At 41.4% G+C, this 26,425-nt stretch overlaps 1 protein-coding gene across 1 annotated transcript; it reads right to left on the bottom strand.

Annotated features, from left to right (window-relative positions):
- Positions 1 to 860: 860 nt before the first annotated feature.
- Positions 861 to 23,954, bottom strand: L3HYPDH (L-3-hydroxyproline dehydratase (trans-)). Its single transcript, XM_006864595.1, has 5 exons — positions 23,438 to 23,954; positions 19,285 to 19,454; positions 11,005 to 11,127; positions 7,836 to 7,973; positions 861 to 1,147 (listed from the first exon to the last, which is right to left on the bottom strand). Exons 1-5 carry the CDS (start codon positions 23,943 to 23,945, stop codon positions 1,022 to 1,024), a joined length of 1,065 nt encoding a protein of 354 aa, XP_006864657.1. The 5' UTR covers positions 23,946 to 23,954; the 3' UTR covers positions 861 to 1,021.
- Between the last annotated feature and the right edge of the window lie 2,471 nt (positions 23,955 to 26,425).

Genomic DNA, 26,425 nt, shown 5'->3' with positions numbered 1-26,425 from the left:
CCCCACCAGGAGCTCTCCACACCCTTAGTAGATGATAATGCATGTATCAGTGTAGTGAATTTACTGAAATGCACAACAAAATGATACCTAGCATGTGGTAGTGTATTTCAGTAAAGTAGAGCATGTATGTAATGACACATTACAAAATGCTCTAAAATTACAATTTAAAAAAAATGTATGCTGTTTTGTTTTATGACCTGCAAAATTTGGAGAGAAAAATAGTCATTCTATATTTACCTTAAAAAGAAGTATAGCAAATGTCCTAATCTGTAAAATACTTGGTCATATTGAGTTATGGATAACATTGTGAAGGATGGGAATTCCAGAGCACTTAATTGTGCTCATGAGGAACTTGTACATAGCTGTTCAGACAGAACAGGGGGCACTGTGTAGTTTAAAATCAAGAAAGGTGTGTGCCGGTGCTCAATCTGTATGCCGAGCAAATAATCCAGGAAGCTGAACTATATAAAGAACGTGGCATCAGGACTGTAGCAAAGCTCATTAGCAGTCTGTGATATGCATATAACAGAAGATAGTTTGCTGAAAGCAAAGAGGACGTGAAGCACCTACTTATTACTGATGAAGATCAAAGACTACAGCCATCTGCACAGATTACTCATCGATGTAGAGAAAATAAAAACTCTCACAACTGGACCAATCAATACACAACATCATGATGAATGGAGAAAAGATCAAAGTTGTCAAGGATTTCATTTACAATCAATGCTCATGGAAGCAGCAGTCAGGAAATCTACGACATACTGTGTAAATCCTCACAGAAGCTGAGTACCACATCTTACTCCCGTGGGGCGGCTGCTGCCAACATTTCAGACAGCACGTCACCATCAGGGCTCCTAAACTATGAAGCACAGTGACTTTATATTTAGCCACAAGGTACTATTTTAGAAAAATGGAAGTTAGCATACTTGTATTAACATCAGATATTGTTTTCCACATGATTTAGAGAAAAATTACTCAAAGATTAAAACATTTTAAAGGCCCTTAAAAGTCATGGAAGAAGTCACTTGAGCAGAAATCCATCCTTCAGTGGGTCATCATCTTCTACTATAAAGCTTGCTGTACCCATGTAATGGGCTTGTCCTGATACTTCCACTGTAACAGCTTTAAAATCACCACATTTTGCTTCCTGGGGAAAAACAAACAAACAGAAGAGCGCATATCAACATTTGCACTTGTACCTGTCCTGAAAATTAGATTTGTGATTTTTAAAAAAATCATGTTAAAGAAAATCTAAAGATTAGTCCCACAGGCAAAGGAAGGTCTTCAGAAGAATGATATGATGAAACTTAGTTTAAGTAAGTTCCGTTGTAAAGAGGAAAAAGATTAGAAACCCAGAAACCTGTTAAGAGGCTATTCTAACTCACTGATGGAATCCAGTTACTAGGGTAGTAGTTAGAGAGGAAGAAGAGACACTTTGGAAGACAGACCCAGTGACTGCTGTTTGTGATAGAAGAGGAACAGGAATAAAGTAACAGCACCCACAGTTTCAAGCCTGGAAGTGAAGTATGTGATGCCATCAACAAAGATGGGAATGAGAAGAAGAGTCCATTTAAGAAGGAAGAGAGAACATTTTAAGAAACTGAGTTTGAGATACCTCTGGGATTATCAATTAGAGTTCAGCACAGTGATAGTGGGGGTCCAGAGACAGGAGAGAAGGGGACTGAAGTTTGGAAATCATCAATAACAGATGGGCTGAAGCTTCAAAAGGGGTCATCAAAATGCAGGTAAGTGAGAGAAGAAGGAGGCTAAGGATAAATGCTGGGGCTACCTGAGTGGAAGGACATGAAAATGAAGTGGAAGCAGGGAAAGGGACTGAAAAGGCACAATCAGCCAGGAAGGGCCCAGACAGAAGGAAGGAGTATGATGCAAGCAAAGATATTTTGGCAAGTGTGATTAATAACTATAAATCAAATGACTTCAGAACTTAATTACAGAGGAACCTTTTCTAATTTTTAAAAATATAAATAACTGAGGTTCCAAGCTAAAATGTCAAATTTTAGACTAAGGTGCAATTATTATATTTTTAAAAACTGCAATAATATGAAGCCTCATTGAAAACTTGTGCTTTGTCTAATAGGATAATGCAGTGAACAACACTGGATCTGGGCTCAGAGACCCAATTTCACATCCTGGCTCTCTACTATCTGTTTGACCTCTGGCAAATGACACAACCTCTCTCATTCTAGATTTTATCACCTGTTAATAAAGGATAACAAGGAGCTCTGGTAGCGTAGTGGTTACGAATCGGGCTGCGAACCTTGAGGTCAGTGGTTCGAAACTACCAGCCGCTCCGCGGGAGAAAGATGAGGCTTTCTACTCCCGTAAAGATTTATACCCTCGGAAACCCTGTACAGGGTCGCTATGGGTCGGAACCGACTCGAAGGCACTTAACAACAACAACAACAATAAAGGATAACAGTACTGGTCTTCTAGGGTTCTTGTGAGGATTAAATGAGCTAACATTATAAAGTGATTAATTTGGAGAGCAATCTATGCAAATCACCCAATAAATATAGATTATTACTGTATCTTTGGCCTCAAATGCATAAGACAATGTGTTCTAAATTTCTGAATAAGAAATAAATGAGTCTGGCCCAGATAGCTTCAAATTCTACTCAATATTCAGAGAAGAGGCTGATACCAAATCTGCTCACACTATTCCAGAAAATAGAAAAAGATGGAATACCCTCTAGTTCATTTTATGATATGAGCATAACCCTGATACAAACCAGACAAAGATATGACTAAAAAAGAAAATTATAGACCTATATCCTTCCTGAGCACAGAAGTAAAAATTATCAACAAAATCCTAGCCAACACAATTCAACAACATATCAAAACAAAACATCATGACCAATTGGGATTCATATAAGATATATGCAAGGATGAGCCAACATTAGAAAAACAACCAACAAAATCCATCACATAAAACAAAGGAAAAGAACCATATGATCACATCAATATTATCTAATCATATCATAACACATGAAAGCAGAAAAGACATTTGACAATATTCAACACCCATTTCTGAATTAAAAAAACCTCAACAAAATACAAGTAGATGGAAAACTCCTCAACATAATTAAGAAAATATACACAAAACCAAGAGTCAACATGAGTCTCAAAGGAGAAAGACATATGAATAGGAATCAGATAAGGATACCCTTTATCACCACTCCTATTTAATATTGTACTAGATGTCTTAGCTAGAGCAATAAGGCAAGAAAGGGAAATAAAAGGAATCCAAGTTGGCAAAGAAGAATTAAGTCTTTATTTGGAATCTTGGTGTGGCGCTGTGGGTTAATATGCCAGACTGCAAAGCCATTTGAACTGCACAATTGGCGGTTCATGCTCACCAGCTGCTCCTTGGAAACCCTATACAGGGTCGCTATGGGTCGGAATCGACTCGACAGTGCAACAACAACAACAACAATGACCCTACACATAGAAAATCTTCAAGATTCAATGAGAAAATTATTGGAACTCATTGAAAGATTCAGCAAAGTGGCAGAGTCAATTCCTCTATATTAACAAAGAGATCTCTGAAAAGGAAATCCGGCATTGTTTAAAGCCATTTATAATGACCACCCCAAAGATAAAACACTTAGGAATAAATCTAATAAGGGAAACAAAAGACCTATACAAAGAAAACTACAAAGCATTACTACAGGAAACCAAAAGAAGACTATACCGTGCTCATGGATAGGAAAACTGAACACCGTGAAACTGTCAATAATACTCGAAGTGATCTACAGATATAATGCAACCTGAATCAAAATTTCAAAACCATTCTTTAAAGAGAGACAAAAACAAATCAACTTTGTATGGAAAGGAAAGAGACTCTGGCTATGTAAAGCACTACAAAAGAAGAAAAACAGAGTAAAAGGTTTTATACTCCCTGATCTCAAAACCCACACCATAGTCACAGTATAGTCAAAACAGCCTGGTACTGGTGGTACAATGAAAGACACATAGATCAATGGAACAGAATTGAGAACCCAGAAGTAAGTCCATCTACCTATGAAGAGCAGATCTTTTACACGGGGCCAAAATGCATTACTTGGGAGAACAGATAGTCTCTTTAACAAAAGGTGCTGACAAAACTGAATCTCTATTTGCAGAAAAACGAAAAAGGACCCATATTTATGACATATACAAAAATTAACTAATGATGGTTTAAAAACCTAAATGTAAAACCTAGAACTATAAAGATCATCAATGAAAAAACAGGGACAAACTTAGGACAATAACAGATTTCATACTATCAAACATACCTAAAAACACACAAAGTAGACACTTATGTGCATCAAAAGATTTCACCAAAACAGTAAAAAGAAAACCCACAGACAGGTAATTTTTTTGTCAATGATATAATGGACAAGGAACCATTTTCTACAATGTACAGAAAATCTCAACACCTCAACAAGTGTTTAGAAATGGGCAGAGGACATGAACAGACACTTCACCAAAGAAGACAATCAGGCAGCCAAAAAATATAAAGAAATGCTTGTGATCATAAGCCATTAGATATCATCTCACCCCAGCATTAATAACAAAGTTCAATAACCCAGAAACCAACACATGCTGGTAAGAGTGTGGAGAGGCTAGAATCCTTGTCCATTGCTGGTGGGACTGCAAAATGGGGCAACCGCTGTGGAAAATGAACAGGAACCAGATAAGTACAAGAACCTTATCTGGTGCTTCCTTCAAAAGCTGAAAATAGAAATACTATATGACCCAGCAATACTTGGTATATATCTTAGAAAAATGAGCCAGGTAAAGATAGATATATGCACACCCAGGTTCATTGCAGAACTATTCATAATGTCAAAATAATGAAAACAACCTGAATATTCATCAATGAACGAATGGAGAAACAAACTTTAGTATATTACATACACAATGTTAAGAACAATGATGACTCCAACAAGCACCTTATAATGAGGGTGCACCTAGAGGACATTATGCAAAGTGAAACAAGTCAATCAGAAAAGGACACATATTGTTGCTGTTGTTAGCTGTTCTTGAGTTTTTTTCCCACTCAGCAACCTTACGTACAAAAGAACGTAACGTTGCCCAGTCCTGCACCAATATCATAGTCGTTGCTGCTCCTCAGCCCACTGCTGCTGCCACTGTGCCAATCCATCTCATTAGGGGTCTCCCTCTCTTTCTCTGACCCTCCACTTTACCAAGCATGACGTCCTTCTCCAGGGACTGGTCCCTCCTGATAGTATGTCTGAAGTATGAGAGACAAGTCTCATTACACTATTTAATGGTGAAATAATTTGTTATGTCATTCCCATTCCTTACCATTTAGAACCAGAATAAAGTTATGTTTCAAAGAAGAAAAGAAAGAAAAGAAAGAAAAGAAAGAAAAGAAAGAAAAGAAAGAAAAGAAAGAAAGAAAGAAAGAAAGAAAGAAAGAAAGAAAGAAAGAAAGAAAGAAAGAAAGAAAGAAAGAAAGAAAGAAGTGAAGGGTGCCATGCACCCTCACAGCGTTCCCAGTGAATACAGATTATATTCATCTGTTCCATTTGCTTTGGCATCTCTATGCTGCAGAGCAAATTTCTGAATCTCTCTCTTTTTTTTTTTTTTTAAAACAAATACATATTTATTTGGGGTTTTCTAATTTATTTTTTTATTTTTACCTACAAGATGCAAATTCTACATTTTCAGCACAAGTTAAATACTTATAAATGTTCAGCATTTTATGCTCTTATATGCATAGTGGTTTCAAGGGATGGTTCTTAAATTTTGTTGTTGTTATGTGCTGTGGAGTCGTTTCCCACTCATAGCGACCTTGTACAGGGTTTCCAAGGCTGTAAATCTTTACGGGAGCAGAAAGCCTCATCTTTCTCCCTCGGAGCCACTGGTAGTTTCGAACTGCTAACCTTGAGGTTGGCAGCCCGATTCGTAACCACTACGCTACCAGAGCTCCTTTGGTTCTTATATAGTGACACATTTTATATCTATTGGCATCCAGTTTGGTCTTTCCCTTCTTTCTTGTATTGCCAAGGAGCTTTTGCTTTCTTTCTGTATGTTTTTCTTGATATCATCCCACAACTCTTCTGGTGTTCAGTCATTAGTGTCTAATGCATCAAATCTATTCTTGAGATGATCTCTAAATTCAGGTGGGATATGGTCAAGGTCATGTTGTGGTTCTCGCGGACTTGTCTTCTGTAGCTTCAACCTGAACTTGTATATGAGCAATTGATGGTCTGTTTCTCAGTCTGTCCCTGGCCTTTTTTTAACTGACAATATCAAGCTTTTCCATGTCCCTTTCCACAGATGTAATCTTCGTGATTTCTGTTTTTTCCATCTGCTGAGGTCCATGTGTATAGCTGTCTTTTATGTTGTTTAGAAAATTTGATTTCTCTGTACTCCATATGGTGAGGTATATGGTTATAGCTGCCTTTTATGTTGTTTAAAAGATTTTTGCAATGAATAAATAATTGGTCTCACAAAATTCTATCATTAGATCTCCAGCATCACTTCTGTCACCAAGGCCATATTTTTCAACTACTGATCCTTCCTCTTTATTTCCAGCCTTTGTATTCCAGTCGCCAGTAATCATCAATCCATCCTGATTGCATGTTTGATCAATTTCAGATTGAAGAAGTTGGTAGAATTCTTCAATTTCATCATCACTGGATTTAGTGTTTGGTGTGTAAATTTGAATAGTGGTATTAACTGGTCTTCCTTGTAGACATATGAATATTTTCCTATCACAGACAGCATTATACTTTTAGATCTAGAAATGTTCTTTTTGATGATGAATGTGATGCCATTCCTCTTCAATTTGACATTCCAGTCATAATAAACCATATGATTATCAGTGTCAAAGTGGTCCATTTCATAGCTCACTAATGCCTAGGTTATTGATCTTTATGCACTCCATTTCATTTTTGACAACTTCCAATTTAACTGATTGGAAGTTCACACTTTGTAGGTAGATACAATACTTCGTACATTCCATGATCTGATTATTAATGGATATTTGCAGCTGTTTCTCCTCATTATGAGTTGTGCCCCATTGGCAGATGAAGGTCCCAAGAGTAGCCCTTTTTATCTTAAATTTGAGAACATAAAAATGTTTTTGTTTATGTAGCTTAAACATCAGTATTTATTGAATTTGCATTGGCAATTTAAACAGAGATTTTAAAAATACTTATTAATGGGTTTGAAAAATAATAAACCCATTATAAACAACTTTATTTTTTTGAAAAAAAAAATTCAAAATAAAACATTTAATGGTGTAGCATTACTTTATATTTTTGCAAATTTCTTTATTGCCTGGTTTCATAGACGACAGCTAGATTCTCCTATCTGCTTCTGCATACAATCTGTTGGGATGTCACACATCATTCATCCTCTGGAGAATTTCAGGGTTCACTCGTGAGAAAAGCGTGGAAAACAAACAATGTCTTAATTGTTGCGTTTTGTTGTTGGTAAGTGCCATGGAGTCGTTTCCAACTCATAGTGACCCTATGTAGGGTTTTTAAGGAATGGTTAGTGAGTTTGAACAGCCAACCTTGTGGTTAACAGTCCAGTGCTTATACCACAGCGCCATACCAGGCTTTCAATGTCTTAAAATTATTATAAAAACAATTTTGATCCTGTTGAATCCCTGGAAAAGATTTGGACACTACCAGAGGCCTCTGATCACCACTGCCCTAGCTGAACAGATTTTTACAGGCCTACTTTAAAATTCTCTTCTCAGAATTGAGTGAAGAAACTCATCTTAATATCCAACTCAGGCCTCTTTTGTCTCATAAACAACACACTTACAAACAAGAAGTGAAGGACCCACTCACCCTCACGGCCTTCCCAGTAAATACTGAGCCAGTTGCACTGCTTTTAAAGGCTCTGCTCTGGTTCAGTTGTACAAGCCCTTTGTGATACTGTAAGGCAATTCGTGCAGTCACTCCTGAGCCAGTAGGACTTCTGTCAACCTGTTTCAGAACAAATGTGTGTATATCATCAGTATATGTATGCAAATTTAAAGATAAAATATGAAAAATAGCATGCTTGATCTTATTACATACAGTCTTTGCAGAATTCCTTGGGAATTACAATTTATTATCTTAAGGTATAAATACGATATAAAATCATATTTCTGGGGGCTTTTTTTTTTGCTGCTTTACTAAGGGTTGATATAGAAATGAATTTCTATAAACTGTAAAATATAATTGCCTACGGTATATATTTTTATATGTCTTTAGATGTAAAACAATATTACATGTATACAATGTGATACAATTGTTACAAATCACAATTGCCTTCAAATTATTTCATACTGTCAACTTAAAGATAAAGATTTTTAAAGAACAGAAGGAATTCATTAAAATCCTATAATCTACATGTCTTTAGCAGTAGTAACTCTCATGCAAAGTAACAACAAACTAAGAAAGCCTTTTGAGTGGACTTCGGAATAGAAAACCTATAGCACCAGTGACAAGCTGCACAGTAAAGTCAATACCTTGCCTTTTATTACTAAAATGAGCAGAGATAAAATTCCGCTTCAAAGAAATTATCACCCAAAACACTGACATTAGAAGACACAACACACACAAAAAGCACCCTTCTTCCTTGCCTGAGTTCTGTACTGAAAGAGAAATGTCAAAGTAGTAAAACACGTACCATCAGCACTGGACTGCGAACCACAAGACAGGCAGCTTAAACCCACAAGAAGCTCCTTGCAAACTGTATACAGTGTTGCTGTGAGTAGGAACTGACTCTTAGCAACAACAGCGAAGGAATGCAGGTAAAGACCAAAACATCACTTTCACTGCTCGTAAAGGCTGCTGGAAGACGGCAAGAAAGGAGTATACAAGTGCCACATCCCAAAATTGTTGTTGTTGTTGTTAAGTGCCGTGGAGTCAGTTCTGACTCACAGCGACCCTGTACAGGGTTTCTAAGGCTGGAAATCTTTATGGGAGCAGAACGCCTCATCTTTCTCCCGCGGAGCAGCTGGTAGTTTCGAACTGCTGACCTTGCAGCTCGCAGCCCGATTTGTAACCACTACGCTACCAGAGCTCCTTACATCCCAAAATAGGTGGGCTACTTAGCCTCCGTAGCCCTTGGAGAAGCAGTGTGGTACACCTACATTCTGCAAGCATCACCTACAATCCAATTTCTTCTCTCAAACTCCCCCACTGGTTAACACCCCTCCTCCTCCTGCCCTGGGACACGGAGAATGTGGTGGTGGAAGCCAGGAAGGGTATGCTAGTTGGGAGCCCCTTCACAGGGCAGGGAAATATCAGGAATGGAGAAGAAGCATTTGTGGCTCTGTAGTATAAACAAAGGACCGCCATGTCAGTTTGAACTGCAAGGTTGGTAGTTTAAACACACCAGTCGCTCCTTGGAACCCTATGCAGCACAAAATAGCAACAGGCTTATACTGTTTCAAATAGATTGTGTATCAAAAAATATCCCAATGCATAGCAGACTCTCTGAGGTATATAAACTGCATTTCAAAATGACTGTGTTTATAAAAGAGGAAAACCAGTCGCCTTAGAACAGACTGTTGCTGTTGTGACTGTTAAGTGCTGTGCAGTCAGTTCTAACTCACAGTGAGTTTCTGAGGAGTGGCTGCTGGGTTTGAAACACCAACCTTGTGGTTAGCAGTCAAGTGCTTAACTTACATACAATGCCACATCAGAACAGACAAGTAGAGGTCAAAATTCCTGATCATGTGAAATCTGGATAGTTGTTAAGTGCAGCTAGTGAGTCAGTTCTGACTTACAGTGGTCTGTCTAGGGTTTCCTAAGAACAGTTGGTTGGTTTGAACCACCAACCTTGTGGTTAGCAGTCCAATACTCCTACAGCATCCCACCAGGACTCCAGGATCTGGCTAGTTCATTCCTTATATGGGTCACATAGGGAACTTCCCTAGTGGAAACAGGAAGTCTACTTGTAAAGCACATTTCATATTGACTTCGCTCAATAAAATTCTGTCGTCTAACTCCCAAGAACCTGATACTAGACATGTGTCATACATGTATCCTGGGCACAGAGAAAAAGGCAGGACTCCTTATGGTGTCCCTCATTGGCCTGCTGTCTCACATGAACCGCAGAGCGATGCCCCAGTGAGACAGACAAGGCAAGCATTCTTCGTTTCTTGAGCAGAAGAAACTGGGACCTACAAAGGCTGGGTGGTTAGCCGAGGTGAGAATAAAGTTTTACTTCCATATGAGGGGGCTTCAAAATGATCATGGAAAAATGGAATTCAAAGATAATGGAATTCTTCTATAATTTTTCTGGCTTCTGTACTTAAAATTACAATTTTAAAACCTGCTCATCTGATCAGAAGAACCAGACAGTGTCAGGCAACTGCTCTAAAATGGATCACATTAGAAGATCCTGGATACAATGGGAGAAAAGTATGGAATAAAACTTAAAATCTTTAAAATGACCAGGCTTACTGGTTGGACAGAGACCTGTGGAACCCCCAAGACTGTGGCCCTCAGTCCGCCTTCAGGTCTCGAAATGAACTGACCCCCATGGCTCAATTTTCAGCCCAACAATAGGGCTTCCTCTATGGGAAGCAAGAAGTCTGGGTGTGGTGCTCTGGGTTAATGCGCTTAACTGCAAAGCTGACCTGAACCCCAAGGTCGGCGGTTCAAGCTCATCAGTCACTCCTCTGAAACCCTATACAGGGTTGCTATGGGTCAGAACCGACTCGATGGCACTTAACCACCACAACATAAAGGAAGCCATGGTACTAGGAAGGTATGCTCTCTTAAAACAATCAACCATTTGAGATGAAAATGGCAGCATTTACCCAAAGGCAAAGGTCAGAAGGGTTAGGAAAGAAAGTGGAATGGAAACAAGAAACCCAGGGTGGGAGTTGGATATGTGATGTTACAGTGTGGGAACTGTAATCAGTGACAAGAATAAAAACGTGTGTGCATTCTTGAATGGAAAACTGATCTGCTCTGTAAACCTCCACCTGGTTCATATAAAAAATTTTTTAAAAAATACCTGCTCATCGGCAAACACACAGATATTGGTGGTTGGTTCTTCACTGTAAGTATCTTTTCCATCTGTCAGTATAGTTCCATACATAAAGGCAAGCTCTTCACTATCAGGGTGATGAATTTTAAACTGAAAAGCAACAGCAACAAAAATCACATAATAAAACAAATGCTTTTATTCAAACATGTCTGTATAACGAATGCAGATGAGGAACTCTTAGACAAAACTTTTGGATCCTCATCATTTGTGGAATACCTCGTTGGTAAAAGCATCTCAGTCTAGATGAGTAAACAAAGCAAAGTTTTAAAAAGCAAAGACGTCACTTTGAGGACTAAGGTGCATTGGCCCAAGTCATGCTATTTTCCATCACGTTGTATGCATGTCAAAGATGGGCAGTGAATAAAGAAATCTGAGGAATAAATGATGTCTTTGGATTCTGGTGTTGAGGAAGACTATTGACTAGAACATGGACTTCCAGAGGAGTGGACAAATCTGCTTTGAAAGTACAGCCAAAATGCACCTTAGAGGTGAGGATGTTGAGACTTTATCTTAGGTACTTTGGAGATGTTATCTGGAGCAGGACATCATGTTTCATAGAGAGTCAGTGAAAAAGAGAAAGCCCCTCAATGAGATGGTTTGACACAGTAGCTGCAACAATGGCCTCAAACATAGCAACGACTGTGAGGATACTACAGAATCAGGCAGTGTCTCGTTCTGTTGTACAAACGGTTGCTAGGAGTTGGAACTGACTCAATGGCACCTAACAACAACACAATTCTTTTCGTACTTCGAGTCCCTTCTAAGGAGGTTGTTCTGCATCTAGCATCTGTGAAAGGAATAGCCGTATTCTGTACCCCTCCCACCCTGAACACACACTCTTTGTAGCACTGTCCCCAGGCTGCCTGCCTATGGTTGCTTTAATAGGATGAGGTAAGGCAATCATAGTCTCGCTGTCAGGAGCTTCCGGGACCACATAGAGAAATCAGGCAGTGAGTACTCAAAGCTGAAGTTAATTACAATGGTAGAGTCCAGGTCTGTAAAAGGCCAAGTAAACAAAAGGTACAAGGTTGCAAATGCTATTAGTAAGAGAAATAACTGGATTAAAAAAAGATTTGCTGTAGAGAATGAAGTCAGTTGGTACCAAGAGAAGCAGCAGATACACACAGAGAGCAGCAGACACTGGCAAAGAAGTTAAGTCATACTAATGGCAAAATATGTTCAAACCCAGATGAGCTTCCTGTTCTCGTGGAGAGCTCTGATTTAATTTTTCAAGGATTTCTATATTGCCTGAGTAGTACTGAGATTACTGTAATCTCAGTAATAGTGGTTGAATGAATTTGTGTTCTTAGAATCAAATAATCCAGGAACTGCTGTAGGATAAGCACTGCACTGCTAACCACAAGATTGGAAGTTCAAACCCACGAGCTGCTCCTTGGAAATACTACACAGGGTTGCTATAAATTGGAACCAGCTCGACAGCATTTAACAACAAAAAAACAAGCCAAAGAGACCTTTAAATTGGAGTTTCCCTCCATTTTACACCTCTATCCCTACCTCTATAATAGCACCTTTACAACATCATACCCTTCACAGGTGTCGACTTTCCTAAGGCTGCCATAACAAAGTAGCACAAAGTGAGAGGCTTAATACAGAAATTTCTTGTCTCTCAGTTCTGTAGGATTTGTTGTTGTTGTTGTTGTTAGGTGCTGTCGAGTCAGTTTCCATGTCTAACAGAATCAAACACTGCCTGTTCAGTTGGTCCTGCACCAACCGTACAATCATGGCTGTTTGAGCCACTGTTGTAGCCATGGTGTCAACCTATCTTGTTGAGGATCTTCCTCTTTTATACTGACGCTCTACTTTACAATAACAACAACTTTTAAAAAACTATTTTATTGTGAATTATGGGATAGTTTACATGGGAGAACATTAGCTTCACATTGATCCCATCGTATATTGTTTTCTTGTCATGGTTACAATCCCCTCCATGCATCATCCACCAACCAAAGGGTATACCCGGCAAGCCTGCCCCCCAGTTGTCAGCACACAGGCCCTCTCCCTCTCCGGGCCCAAAGTCCCCAGCTGATCCATCTCTCTACGTCATCGTCTCTGCCTCCATCTCCGGCATCACTGCTTCTCTGGGTAGGGTCCAGCTCTCCACTCTTCTCCCTTGATGGTCCCAGAGACCTCCACTACTAGACTGCAAAGTTAATCACTTCCCTCCCTTTGCCACAAAATGTCTGCCTTTACATTCCCAGCCCTTACAATCAGTCCTGATAACAATTATTCACCAATGTATTCCATGAGACCTATCCGCATCTCCTTTCATCAGCCCCGCCTAGACAGACTGGATACTACTCAGTGGAGAGTCTACCTTCCTCCATGCCCTCTGGATCTAGGCTCCCTCTTGAAAGCTTGTAAGCCAGTTACTTCTTGCCTCTGTAGCCTCCTCCCCACCCCCCATTCTGGGTAGCCAATGTCCAAGTTGCCCATCCCTGTCCTTTCCATATGTGGAGGGGGTGGGAATGTTCCTCGCCATGAAGATTTGTTCCTTCTTTTGAGCTACTGTATCCATAGATATAGTTCAAGTTCATCAAATTGTATCAGATTACTGTATTTTCCCTCTTCTTTCTTCTTCTAGTTGAGCTCTGATCATCCATTCATTGAAGCCACGTCAAGTGGGTATTATCAACAAGTGTACGGTACTTATGCATATGCCCTCTCTTCTTATCAGCTGGATGCTTCATTCTCCATTCTAGTCCTCTGAGGCTATGTCACTGACTCTGGGTCCAAGAGTCCTCTGGACTTGCCACACTGCTGACCAACCAGGTCTCCTCCAGCCGGGTTCACAGGAGTCTACTGAACGTTGTAGGGCTTAGCTCGCAGCTTCATTGTTGCTTTTCCCTCACTTCCTCTTATTGGTGACGAACGTGGTCACCAATCAGAGTTTATTCCCACTGAGTCTTAATCTTGGAAGGAGGTTTTCCCTGAGGGGACCCAACCACTTGCCTTGATGTTTCCTGGACAAGCAACTTGCTCGTAATTAGTAATTAGTTGGTATGCCTCTATTGTTTTGTATTTTTCCTGTCAGTCTTTCTTTCAGGAAGTGTCTTCTGTTCTTCTGGCTGCTCCAGGCTGGTCTGCTTGTCCTTTCAAGTGGAAATTTCCCCTCAGAAGATTCTGGATGCTGTTCAGGATTCCACCTATGGTCTTGTGTAATGCAGGGCTCTGTAGGAAGCCTCCTTCACTGGGCACGTTGTAGCCCCATTTTAGGTATTCCAATCAGTTATAGGTAGAAGATGGGCTTACAAGCTTTCTATGGTAATATTTCTGGCTATTCCTTTCTCTCCCCCTCCAATGACTATTTTATAGTGGTATGCTAGGGAAACCAAAATTCAAAAGACAGCCAAGTATCTTAACATATTTCCCCACCTTTTTCCCATTCCAACCCTGTCTCAATCTCTGTATTCCAGAGCCCTGTTGTTCCAAGGTTGTGCATACATCATTACTTGCCTCTGTCCCACTTCAGCTTCACATTCATCCTATCATATTTCATTTCATTGCAATGATTACAATCCCCTCCACGCATCATCAAATAACCAAAAGATACACCCCACAAGCCCGCCCCGCCCCCCTGCTGTCAGCAAACAGCTCCTCTCCCTCCCTGAGTCCCTGGTCCCCAGCCACTTCAACTGTCCATGCCATCATCTCTGTCTCCATGCCTGGCCTCACTGCCTCTCGGTAGGGTCACACTTTCTGCTCTTCTCCCTTGATGGTCCCAGGGACCTCCGCTCCTGGGCTGCAAAAATCAATCAATCTCCTCCTTTTGCCAAAAAAAAAAAAAAAAAAGAAAAAAAAAAATCTGCCTCTACATTTCCAGCCATCACAGTCAGTCCTGATGGCAGGTATTCACTGTTGTACCACCAGAGTCTTAGCTGCGTTTCCTTTCTTGACCCTTTACTTTATCAAGCATGATGCCCTTCTCCAGGTAACATGTCTAAAGTATGTGAGATGGGGAGTTGCCAGAAGTCTGACTTCAGGGCTCCAGGATGGTCATGTTCTTTCTTAAGGATCTAGAAGATCTTTCCTTGACCCTTCCTCACTTCTGGTAGTTTCTGGTAACCTCTGACATTCCCTGGCAGGTCAAAGATGCATCATTTCCAATCCCTGTCCACATCTTTAAGTGGCATTTGTCCTGTAGGTCTGCCTTTCCCACTCTTTTTATAACGACACCACTCATTAGATTAGGACCCTACTCCAGTATGGCCTTACCTTAAACTGGTAACATCTTTGACAACCCTTTTTCCAAACAAGGTCATAGTCACAAGTACTGGGGATTAGGACTGTATATTTTGTGGGGATATGCTTCCCCCAGTAGACCACGCTCCTTGAAGGTAGAATTTGTTTTTCCTTAGGCTCTCCAGTATTTAGCATAATGTCTAGCATACAATAAGTACTTGGTAAATGTTTCCTAAGTGGATGAATAAATGAAGACCAATTGATATTAACTTCCTCCTTTCTCCTCCCAAATGGTTTTTCCTTCAATCTACATCAACAGTGTCCTACAGCCGTACCATTCTGAATGCATCCAGTCTCATCTGATCGCAGATGCTAAGCATGGTCAGGCTTCGTTAGTGCTTGGATGGGAGAATGCCTGGGAATACTGGGTGCTGTAGGTTTTTGGAGTCCTGGTGTGGCGCTGTGGGTTAATGCGCTGGACTGCAAAGTCTCTTTGAACCACAAAGTTGGTGATTCAAGCTCACCAGCTGCTCCTTGGAAACACTATACAGGGTCACTATGGGTTGGAACCAACTTGATGGCACTTCACAACAACAACATGAACAGTATAAACGCTCAGTAGTTCATAAAATATTTCTACTGCTTAAGAGCCCTGGTGTGGCCACTGAAAGATAAGCACTGGGCTGCTAACCTCAATGTCAGCAGTTCAAACCCACCAGCTGCTCTCAAAAACCTATGTAGGGTCACTATGAGTTGGCCCAACTCTACAGAACAACAATAGTCACTAGTAGACACTGCTCTTCACATCTTTCTCAGAATCCCTCCTCCCTAAACCTTGAAGAGAAGTTCAAAATGACTCCATTTATTAAGCAAGCTATGCCTTTTTGTATTAATTAAAAGCCAAATGAAATTATTTTGTGTCAAAGTGTTTACTTTTAAACTACAAGTTTTATCTGTCCACTTAATGAGATAGCAAAATTGATGTATATTCGAAAGTTTGGATGTTACTATGATAATATAATTCAACATGTGAAAGTTTTCTGACAGACTTGGAAAAAAGAGTAACTTAGAGCTGCAATATAGTATATATATTTGTTCTGCTATTTAAATTATGTATTATGTTAAATTAAAGTCTCAAGAATACTAAGAAAAATATGTCCATAAATAATAATTGTTGTTAAGTGCCATCAAGTTAATTCCAACTCATAGTGGACCTTGCTTAAGGTTTCCAAGGCTTTAAATCTTTGTAGGAGCAGAAAGTCTCATCTTTCTCCCACAGAGCAGTTGGTGGGCTTGAGCCACCAACCTTGTGGTTCATAGTCCATATTAGACACTACTGTAAGTCAGTTTATATTTAGAATAATTCTCATATGCCAAATCATTAAAATACTGTATATATGCTTTTTTTGGTAGGTCTCAGTTTCAAGGTAAAATGGCAGACTTATGCTAGAAATGAAAGACTATTTTAGAGTTATTTGTTGTGTATGTACTGACTTTATCAGAATGGTTTTTCTAAGTGACAAGTAGAATTTGAGCAGTTATTTAGTGGCTTCTTAGCAACAGAGGAAAAATTTCCTAAGGAGGACTTAATATTATTCTTCATGAAGGAAGAGAAAGCCTTGTCTGACTTAATAAATCTATTTTGTATGCTATACATGCAGTCCTGGTATGATACTATAGGATAAGCACTCAACCTCAAGGTGGATTTGAACTGCAAGGTCAACAGTTCAAACTCACCAGCCACTCCTTGGAAACACTATATAGGGTCGCTATGAGTCAGAACCATCTTGATGGCACTTAATAACATGCTATATATAGGTAGCACCGTGCTCTGTAGGATAAGCACTGGACTGCTAATCACAAGGTCCACGGTCTGAGTCTATAGCTGCTCTACAGGAAAAAGATGAGGCTTTCTGCTTCCACAAAGATTTACAGCCTCAGAAACTCTACATAAAGATAACTATGAGTCGAAACTGTCTCGGTAGCACTTAACAACAACACATACTATACATTACATTTGTTATTTACAACAATGATTAAAGTACATGAATTCAAATGAGTAGAATATTATATAATACATTTACTATATGCTTAAATGACCAAAGACTATAACACTGTGTATTAATAAATTATCATTTACTGAACATTTATTATGAGAAAGAATATGCAGAATCACTGTACCAAAAAGAAATGGTTAATGTTCAACTATTTCAAGAGGTAACAAATGACTAAGAACCAATGGTACTGAAGGAAGAAGTCTAAGGTACACTGAAGGCATTAGCTAAGAACAAAGTTCTGGAACTTGCTGGAACGCAAACTGAAATCTTTCAACTGAGGCAGCACTGGAGGTACTCAATCAACTATACCAAGAAACCTGAAAAACAACTACCTGGCCTAGTGACTGGAAGAGATCCACATTTGTGCCCATTCTAAAAAGAGGTGATCAAATGAATGTAGAAATCATCGGACAATATAATTAATATCACACACAAGTAAAATTTTGCTAAAGACAATGTAAAAAATGGCTGCATCAATACATTAACTGGGAACTGCCAGAGATTCAAGGCAGATTCAGATGAGAACATGGGATGAGTGTTATCACTGCTGGTGTCAGATCTTGGCTGAAAGCAGAGAACACCAGAAAGATATTTGCCTGAGCATTATTGACTATGCAAAGGTTTTTGACTGTGTGGATTATGATAAGCTGTGGACAACTTTGTGGAGAATGAGTATTCTGCAATACTTAATTGTGCTCATGAGGAACCTGTACATAGACAAAGCAGCAATTGTTCTAACAGAATCAGGGGACGCTGAATGGTTTAAAATCAGGACAAGTATGTGACAGGGTTGTATTCTTTCACCATACCTAGTCACTCTGTATTCGGAACAAACAATCCAAGAATCTGAATTATATGAAGAATGTGGCATCAGGACTGGAGGGAGATTCACTAACAATCTGCGATACACAGGTAATACATTCTTCCTTGCTGAAAGTGAAGAGGACTTAAAATACTTACTGATGACTATTAAAGACCATGGTCTTCAGTATGGATTGTACCTCAATGTAAAGAGAACAAAAATCCTTACCACTGGACCAGTAAATAACATCATGACAAATGGAGAAAAGATTTAAGTTGTCAAAGATTTCATTGTGTTTGGATTCACAACCAACACTCTTGGAAACAACAGTAAAAAAATCAAATGACGTACCCATACTAGATTAGGCACATCTGCACAAGAATTTTCTTAAAGTGTTCAAAAGCAAAGATGTCAGTGTGAGGACTAAGCTGCGCCTGAGCCAAGTGATAGTTTCATTAGCTCCATATGCATGTGAAAATTGGACAGTGAATATGGAAGACAGTAGCAGTAGAAGAATTGATGCAGTTGAGTGATGGTGTTGGAGAAGACTGTGTGAAAAAGAAACAAATCTGTGTTGGAGAAGGTGCAGCGAAAATGGTGAGTCATCTAGGCTTAGGACATATTATCTAGGAGGGACCAATCCCTAGAGAAGGATATCATGCTTGATAAAGAGGTCAGCGAAAAAGAGGAAGACCCCTCTTGGGAATGAAATGGATTGGCACAGCCATAGGCAGTGGCAACGGGCTCAAGCCCTTGATTGTGAGGATGTCGCTGGACCCAGCAGTGTTTCTGTTGTATAGGAGGCTGCTAGGATTCAGAACCAACTCAACAGCACCCAAGAACAACAGTACCAGTCAGATACTATTCTAAGTCCTTTAGCTACATGAACCGATTTAATTCTTACAACAAACCTATGAAATAGCTATGTTGTCATTTCCATTTTGCAGACAGAAAACTGAAGCACATGGAGGTTGTTACTCATCTAAGCTTATAAAGGTTGCAAAGGTTACAAATAGCCAAGCTGGAACTCCCAGTTTCTTAGTAGTGGCTAAGTGCCCTGTGTAGAGTTTTTGAGGAACAGCTGGCATAACTTAAATATATATTCGAACTCCCTTTGTAGGCACACTAATTTCTATCTCCTCTGTGCTACAGAGGAGCATTGGTTACTAAGGAAGCAATTGTACTGACCTGCGCTTTCACGGCTTCTGTTACTGCACTTGCAGCATCTACAAGGTCCCTCGTCTTTGCTGAACAAACGTTGAGGCCAAATTTTTCAGCACTGACAAATGCATAAAATGCGCCACCGTATGCAATGTCTACCACCACCTTTCCATGACCAGGAACGTCAACTGTGAGGTCTAAAAAATAAGTGTGTTGAAAATAAGCTTGTTTCTATTATTTTGGATAACAAATTCACAGCATTTTAAGTGCATTTATTTCTGGGTTTAGGTGGATCTTTTCACACTGTGAGGTATAGATTTTAACTTCTACATAAAGAATTTGGTCTTTGTTCTTGGTCCCTGAGAGATAACCTCTAAAGACATGGAATTTCCCCAATCATTATCTTTGATGAGACCTCCAGACTGACCAGGGACTGTGAGTTTATGTTAATGAGGTGACTCAGGTTGGTCAGGCTAGAAAGACCCAATTCATATAAGCCAACCTCAGCCAAGCAGGTAGAGTCATTTAATAATGCTTACAAAACGAGGCCCCAATAAAGGCCCTGGACTGACCAGCTCCAATGGCTTCCTGGTTGACAACCACGCACATGGGAGTATACATACCTGTGCCCGTTCCAGTAAGTTGGCAAACCCAAGAGTAATGAGAACCCACACATCAGGAGTCGGAGGGTCCTAGGGACCTGAGCTTACAGCTGGTATCTTGAGGGAGTAGAGGGGATTCCTGAAGTTACAGTCAGGGGGTTAGAAGTGACAGGAGTCCTTGGGGTCCCTGAGTTTATCACTGATATCCTAAAACCCTAAATGCTACTGGTGTCTTAAGTCTTAGTTTGAAGGACTGTGTCCCTTTAACAAGATGTGACCTAATTTTGGAAGAAGTACTGCATATGCAAAGAAATGGAAATTGATAAGAGATTAATTTGATTGATTGGATAAAATTTGATTGATTTATCTGATAGATTAATTTGAACATTTGATAAGGGATTTATTTGATTGATCATCTGGGGTCAGAGAAGTAGGATTTGATGTCTTCACACCCATCATGTAAAGGAATGAAGCAAACGTACAAAGCAAGCACCAGAAAACATAATAATAGATATTTAGCAAGATAACCATTTCTATTTTTAATTTAATGATGTTTTTATAAGCTATTTTTTGTTGTTAGGTGCCATTGAGTTGGTACCTACTCACAGCAACCTTATGCACAGCAGAATGAAATACTGCCTGGTCCTGGGCCAATCTAGCTATAGAACATCAGAATGCCCTTCTCTCCCCCAACCATACAAAAATATTTGTCAAGCACTCTGAGAATCTTTCAATGAAGCATCAAAGTAGATTTTGTTTTAAAGATTCACAGTGACCATTAATGCCACTAACTATTAGGTTGTCACACACTGTGATGCTCTCAAGAATGACTGTGCTTGATTGATTTTGCAGCCTAGGACCGGAGGTCCCTGGGACCATCATATGAGAAGAACGGAGAGTGGGACCCTATCCAGAGAGGAAGAGATGCCAGGGATGGAGACAGAGATGATGACATAGACAGATGGAGTGGCTGGGGACACTGAACTCAGAGAAGGAGAGGGGCTGTGTGCTGATGGCCCAGGGGCTGGCCTGTGGTTATTTGATGATGCATGAAGGGGACTGTAATAATTGCAATGAAACGAAATACAATAGGATGAATGTAAAACTGATATTCTTCCATGTAATACTCACAATAAAAACTTATAAAAAAACAAAGAATGACTGTGCTTACAGGATTGGTGCCCCTACAGGAAACAGCTCTCAGCTATGGCACTACAGGATAAGCACTGGATCACAAGGTTGGTTTGAGTTGTAAGGTCAGTGATTCAAACACACCAGCTGCTCCTTGGAAACTCAATACAGGGCCACTGTGAGTCGAGCACATAACAACATGATGTAGCGGATAATCCTGTCAGCTGTCACTTCCCGTAAAAGGTTGAATGCTGTAAATACTGCTGAGGTTGCCTAGGGGGAAATGTAGCCAAGTTAGTTAACTGATGCGGTTCCTAAACATAAATGTATACTGTTTATGTGCCCTCTTTAGCTGGATGTCACAGCATTCTCTCCTAAGGGTGGAAAGTGGCACTGATTTACCCTAAAGCATTCTTCAACTTGAGTGTTTCGGTACTGAAGCTGTTCTAAAGGGGCCACACTTGGGGTGTTACTATATCATCCATCATCCGGCTAATCTGAAGTCCAGTTTCTTAGAGAAGATCAAGATTGAAAAATTTCTATGCACATGATTTGCATGGTTTAAAGACGTTAAGGAAAAGAAGTGATAACCCCATTCCTGATGACTGCATTCCCTCCCAGTCCACTTCCGGTCATGAAGAGTAAAGCACCCTAACTGAGGGAATTCTGTCCCTTGCCCAAATGCTAGCCTACCTAGTTATTTCCTTGAGCGGGATCTCCCTCTTTGTAATCGTTTCATTATAGAATCTCTCTGATTTACATGACGCAGAAGGCTCTATAGTAGGGAACTCACCAAAACTTTTTAATGGCTCTACATACTAGTCCTAAGGAGCTCTGGTAGTGTAGTGGTTACCAATCGGGCTGCGAACCACAGGGTCAGCAGTTAGAAACTACCAGCTGTTCCGCTGGAGAATGATGAGGCGTTCTGCTCCCGTAAAGATTTCCAGCCTCGGAAACCCTGTACAGGGAGGGTCGCTATGAGTTGGAACTGACTCGATGGCACACAGCAAGCCAGCCAGCCTCATACTAGTCCTGGTGTGGCACTGTAGGATAAGCACTAACTAGACAGCTAACCCCAAGGTTCAAGCCTACCAGTTGCTTCTTGGAAACCCTATACAGTATCAGTATGAGACGGTACCAACTCGATGGCACTTAACAATATACTAGCTGCCAAAGAAGCCAAATCCAACTCCAGGCAACCCAGAGTATCATTGTGCTCCATAGGGTTTTTAAGGCTGTTTTTTTAGACCAGCAGGTCTTTCTTCCCAGGAGCCACTGGGTGGATCTGAACCGCTAACCTTTTGTTTAGCAGTCCAGCATAATATCAATTTGCACCAACCATGGGCTCCCTGAAGCCTTGGTAGTGTAGTGGGTTATGTGTTGGGCTGGTAACTGCAAGGTCTGCAGTTTGAATCTACCAGTCACTCCACAGGAGAAAGATGAGGCGTTCTACTCCTGTAAAGTTTTAGACTCTGAATCCCTATACAGGGACTCTATAGTCTGAACCACCTCCAAGGCACCAAGGAGCAGTAGCAGCACAGGCTCCCAAAAACAAACCAAACTCACTGCCAAAGTCTATTCCGATTCAGAGGACAGTGTATAAAGTGTAGAACCACCACTCGTCCTGAAATAGACTGCCACTTCTTTGTACTGGGGAGTGACTGGTGGACTCAAACCAATTCCAACCTGTTCAAGAGCAGTAACCATAGCTGAGCGCTTTAATCAGTGCCACCAGGGCTCCTAAAGGCTCTACACACCTATAGATTTCTTAACTGCCAAGCCTATATATTCTTCAGCCTGTCTTTTCATCTCTAGGGATATATTTCAATTTTTTAAAAAACGTTAAGTACTTTTCCTTTACTTCTCACAACTTTATGAAACAGTAAAAGAACAGATTACAAGTAACTTAATTAAGGCTGCATGGGTTTAAACGGTTGAGCACGATTGGAACCCAAGCAGTTACGTCTGTCCTTATAAATAATAACATCAGGACCTGCATCTTCACGAAGTATAAATTGTATTCATTCACTCTTGCTTGTCTTCAAAAGTAGTGTGGAAGGCACTTTTTGCAAATGTTTTAAGAAAACATTATTTAGGAATAATGCCTTTAGCAGGTGCATTGAGCCCAACTTGAAATCCCAGTTGTTCTTTGCTCTTTGACCTTAGCTTACCCAACAGCGAAATCTCGACGGGAGGGGAACGAGACACAGAATAAGAGGAACACAACAGTCTGTGTTCCACAAGGCTCTCCCAAGACCTGCAGGATCATCGAGATGCATGCCGATTCACATTTGCAGTGATTTAGAATTACCTTTCATTAATGGCAAGAGCTCTGGGGGTGAGATTAGTTGCACCTTGCGAGTTCCAGCTCATGCGAGACTGTTAGCGCGGTTAGCGGCGTCCCAGTTGGCGGCACCGCCCTGGGCTGGAGGGGTCCCGAAGGTTACCTGTGACCAGCGCGAAGGCCGGGACGCTGTGGAAGCGTACCGGGCCGCGGCTACGGCCGCCCTCACACGCCACGAAGGCGGTCACCAGCCCACACGGGCAGTGGATGTTGACGCAGGCCTCCAGGGCGCCAGGCGCGGGAGGCGGCACCAGCCCGAAGTCTAGCGCGAAGCGACCTAGCGCCAGGACTGCGTGGCCGCACATGGAGCTGTAGCCCTCGTTGTGCAGGAACAGGACGCCTAGGTGCGCGTCCGGAAGCTCGCTAGGCACCAGGATGGCTCCGTACATGTCCCGGTGCCCCCGGGGCTCGAACATAAGCCGCCGTCGCACGTAGTCAAGGTGCTGGCGCATGTAGCGCCGTTTGGCCAGCAGAGTGGGGCCAACCACCTCCGGGCACCCCTCGAGCACGATGCGTAGGGGCTCGCCGCCCGTGTGCATATCCACCACCGACAGCGCTGGGGTCCTCGGATCATGCGGGGGCACCCAGGGCACAGCCAACGCGCGTTCCATTTTCTGCAACCGGGGTCTCGATGTTAGCCCGGACGCGCACGCCTTCAGCTCTCTACCTACCCGTGTACTTAGCCCAAGAGTACTTAACAGGACGCGTGACTACTCCCCCCAGAGGGCGGGGCTTCGGAACCCAGGCACAGGAAGCACACGACGGGGGCGGCGCTTCGGAGCCGACGTCCCGGTTCCCAGGAGGCGGAGCTACCGGGGCCGAGGAGGCCCGGATGTCTGGACGCTGCGGCGGGGTAGGCTGGTCTCGGAGCTTCCCTGTTCTTGAGGGAAGCCTTCGAGTGGCCAATGGGTGAGTGGTCGCCGAGTTCCAGGATAGTTTTGCATTGTTCCTGCTTCTTTCCTTCCCTGCCGGCTCTGTTCTTGACTCTGGTTAGCCCGCATCCTCGCTCTTCGCCCCCCCACCCGCCGGGACTCCTCTCCTGGTTGGGGTGGTCTCGGCTCCTGACGCTCTGCAGAGGGGAAGCCGACTAGGTGCACGGGGAAGGCCACTCCTTTGTTGTTCGAAATGTCACTTCAGTTCCTTTGTTAGATGTGGGCGGAAACTTGATGATGTTTGACTTCAAAATTAAAAGCCTGGGCGTGCAGGGAAACTGTGAAGAAAGCGAATGCGGAATAACTGTTGTCTCCCGATTCAGCATCAACTGTAAATGTGTAGGGCCTTCCACTGAGGGACCAGATCGTTGTCAAAAAAAGGAAAAGGTGTGAAATTTTCACCAGAGGGAATGGTAGGGGAGATTGAGCGGACCCGGGGAGCCAGGTTCTGTTTGGTCGATCAAGTTTAGTGTGCTTTCATTTTATCGTATCACACGGGTTTTTATACCTGGAAATGGTGGGATTTGAGAAACTTCAAGTTAACTTCGAATGTATTTATTATAACATCAGTAGATGCAAAACCCACATAGAAGCAGCATCCAAATCTTGACTCTCCTGCCTTCTCGGAGACTCATAATCACGATTCATTTGGGGTATTGTGGATTTCAAAGATAAGTTAGAAATTTGATAAAGTGAAAATATTAAGCTTAAGACGTTTTAATCAGTGCTTTTTCTAAGTTTTCTCAGTGCACAAGGGGGAAGAAATGAAATGTCTGCTTGCATTTGAAAGGAGAAAACACCTTGTGGGCTGGGCAGTTTCTAGAATGAATTCATGAAGAATATGGGAAAGAGTGTTCAAGAATAGTCTTAAAATGAGTAATTATTTTGTCAATTAGTTCACATCTTGACCAAAGGTGTTTTGCATTTATGCCGCACTAGGCTGTTGGTGAGGAGCTGGTAGCATAGTGGTTATGGGCTGCGAACCTTAAGGTCAGAGTTCAAAACTACCAGCTGTTCCGCGGGAGAAAGATACGGCTTTCTGCTCCTGTTAAGATTTACAGCCTCAGAAACCCTGTACAGGGTCACGATGAGTCGGTTCCGACTCCACGGCACACAACCACCACCACCACCACCAGGCTGTTGGTGCTTTGAGGGGAGGTTCACGTCTGCCCCCTGGCTATTTAGTGGCCATCATAACCTCAGTACATGTTTGTTGTTAAGTGCTGCCGTGTCGGTTTTGGCTCACAGCGACCCTGTGGAAGCAGAATGCATGATATTTCTCCCCGTGCGACTGGTAGGCTCGAACCACCGATCTTGTGGTTCGCAGTCCAGTGCTTATTCTACAGAGCCACCGTGCTGCCCCACTACGTTTATTGAAAATTAATTCAGCTACTAGATCAGTAGGTGAAGGAAATCACGTCATTGTTGAAAACCCCTTCCATAGCTTCCCCCTTTAATGTGGTCAATTTGGAGGCCCTTGAATATGCTTTGTTAAGAACTGCTTTTTTCCTCACCCTCCTTGAGATCTGGGGTTGATTTTAAAGCTGTGTTGTGTTAAGTTCTGGATTATAGAGACCCTGTATAGGGTTTCTGAGGAGCAGCTGGTGACTTTGAACCTCCGAACTTGTAGTGCAAACCGACTTTGCGCATTAACCCACAGCACCACACGTTGCAAATGCTGGTCAGAGGCCCTGTGACAGATCTAGATGAAATTGTCACCTGCCCTCCACAAAAATAATAGGACAATACAGTAAACTTTTCATACTGCTGGCTTTAGTGACCTTAAACACCTATCCTTTAGTCTAAAATTATGTCCTTTCTTCCTTCTTGATGTTAAAATGTGTTTTTGAGAGACATTGATGATAGACTATGTGAGTAGACAAAGTAAAAGGGAGATACCCTTTATCAATTCTTCAATTAAAAAAAAATTTGTAACTTTATAATTAGTGAAATTCAAAAGTCTGAAACTCAGCTAGAGGAGTGACTGGCTAGAGACCTACATAGCAGGTTAGGCTTTGAGTTCTGGGAATTACTAGTATCAATAGTGAGGGTCTAGTGTATGGCTTTGCAGTGTCACAGCATAAAATCAGAAATCAAAGTTGAAACTGAATGCATCAGGAGTTTTACCTAATACATATTTTTTAATTGAAATTGTTGAG

This window comes from Chrysochloris asiatica, unplaced genomic scaffold (genome assembly GCF_000296735.1).
Source record: "Chrysochloris asiatica unplaced genomic scaffold, ChrAsi1.0 scaffold00067, whole genome shotgun sequence".
NCBI lineage: Eukaryota > Metazoa > Chordata > Mammalia > Afrosoricida > Chrysochloridae > Chrysochloris > Chrysochloris asiatica.
Note: the sequence above shows the minus strand (reverse complement) of the source record. Positions and strands in the feature narration are given on the sequence as shown.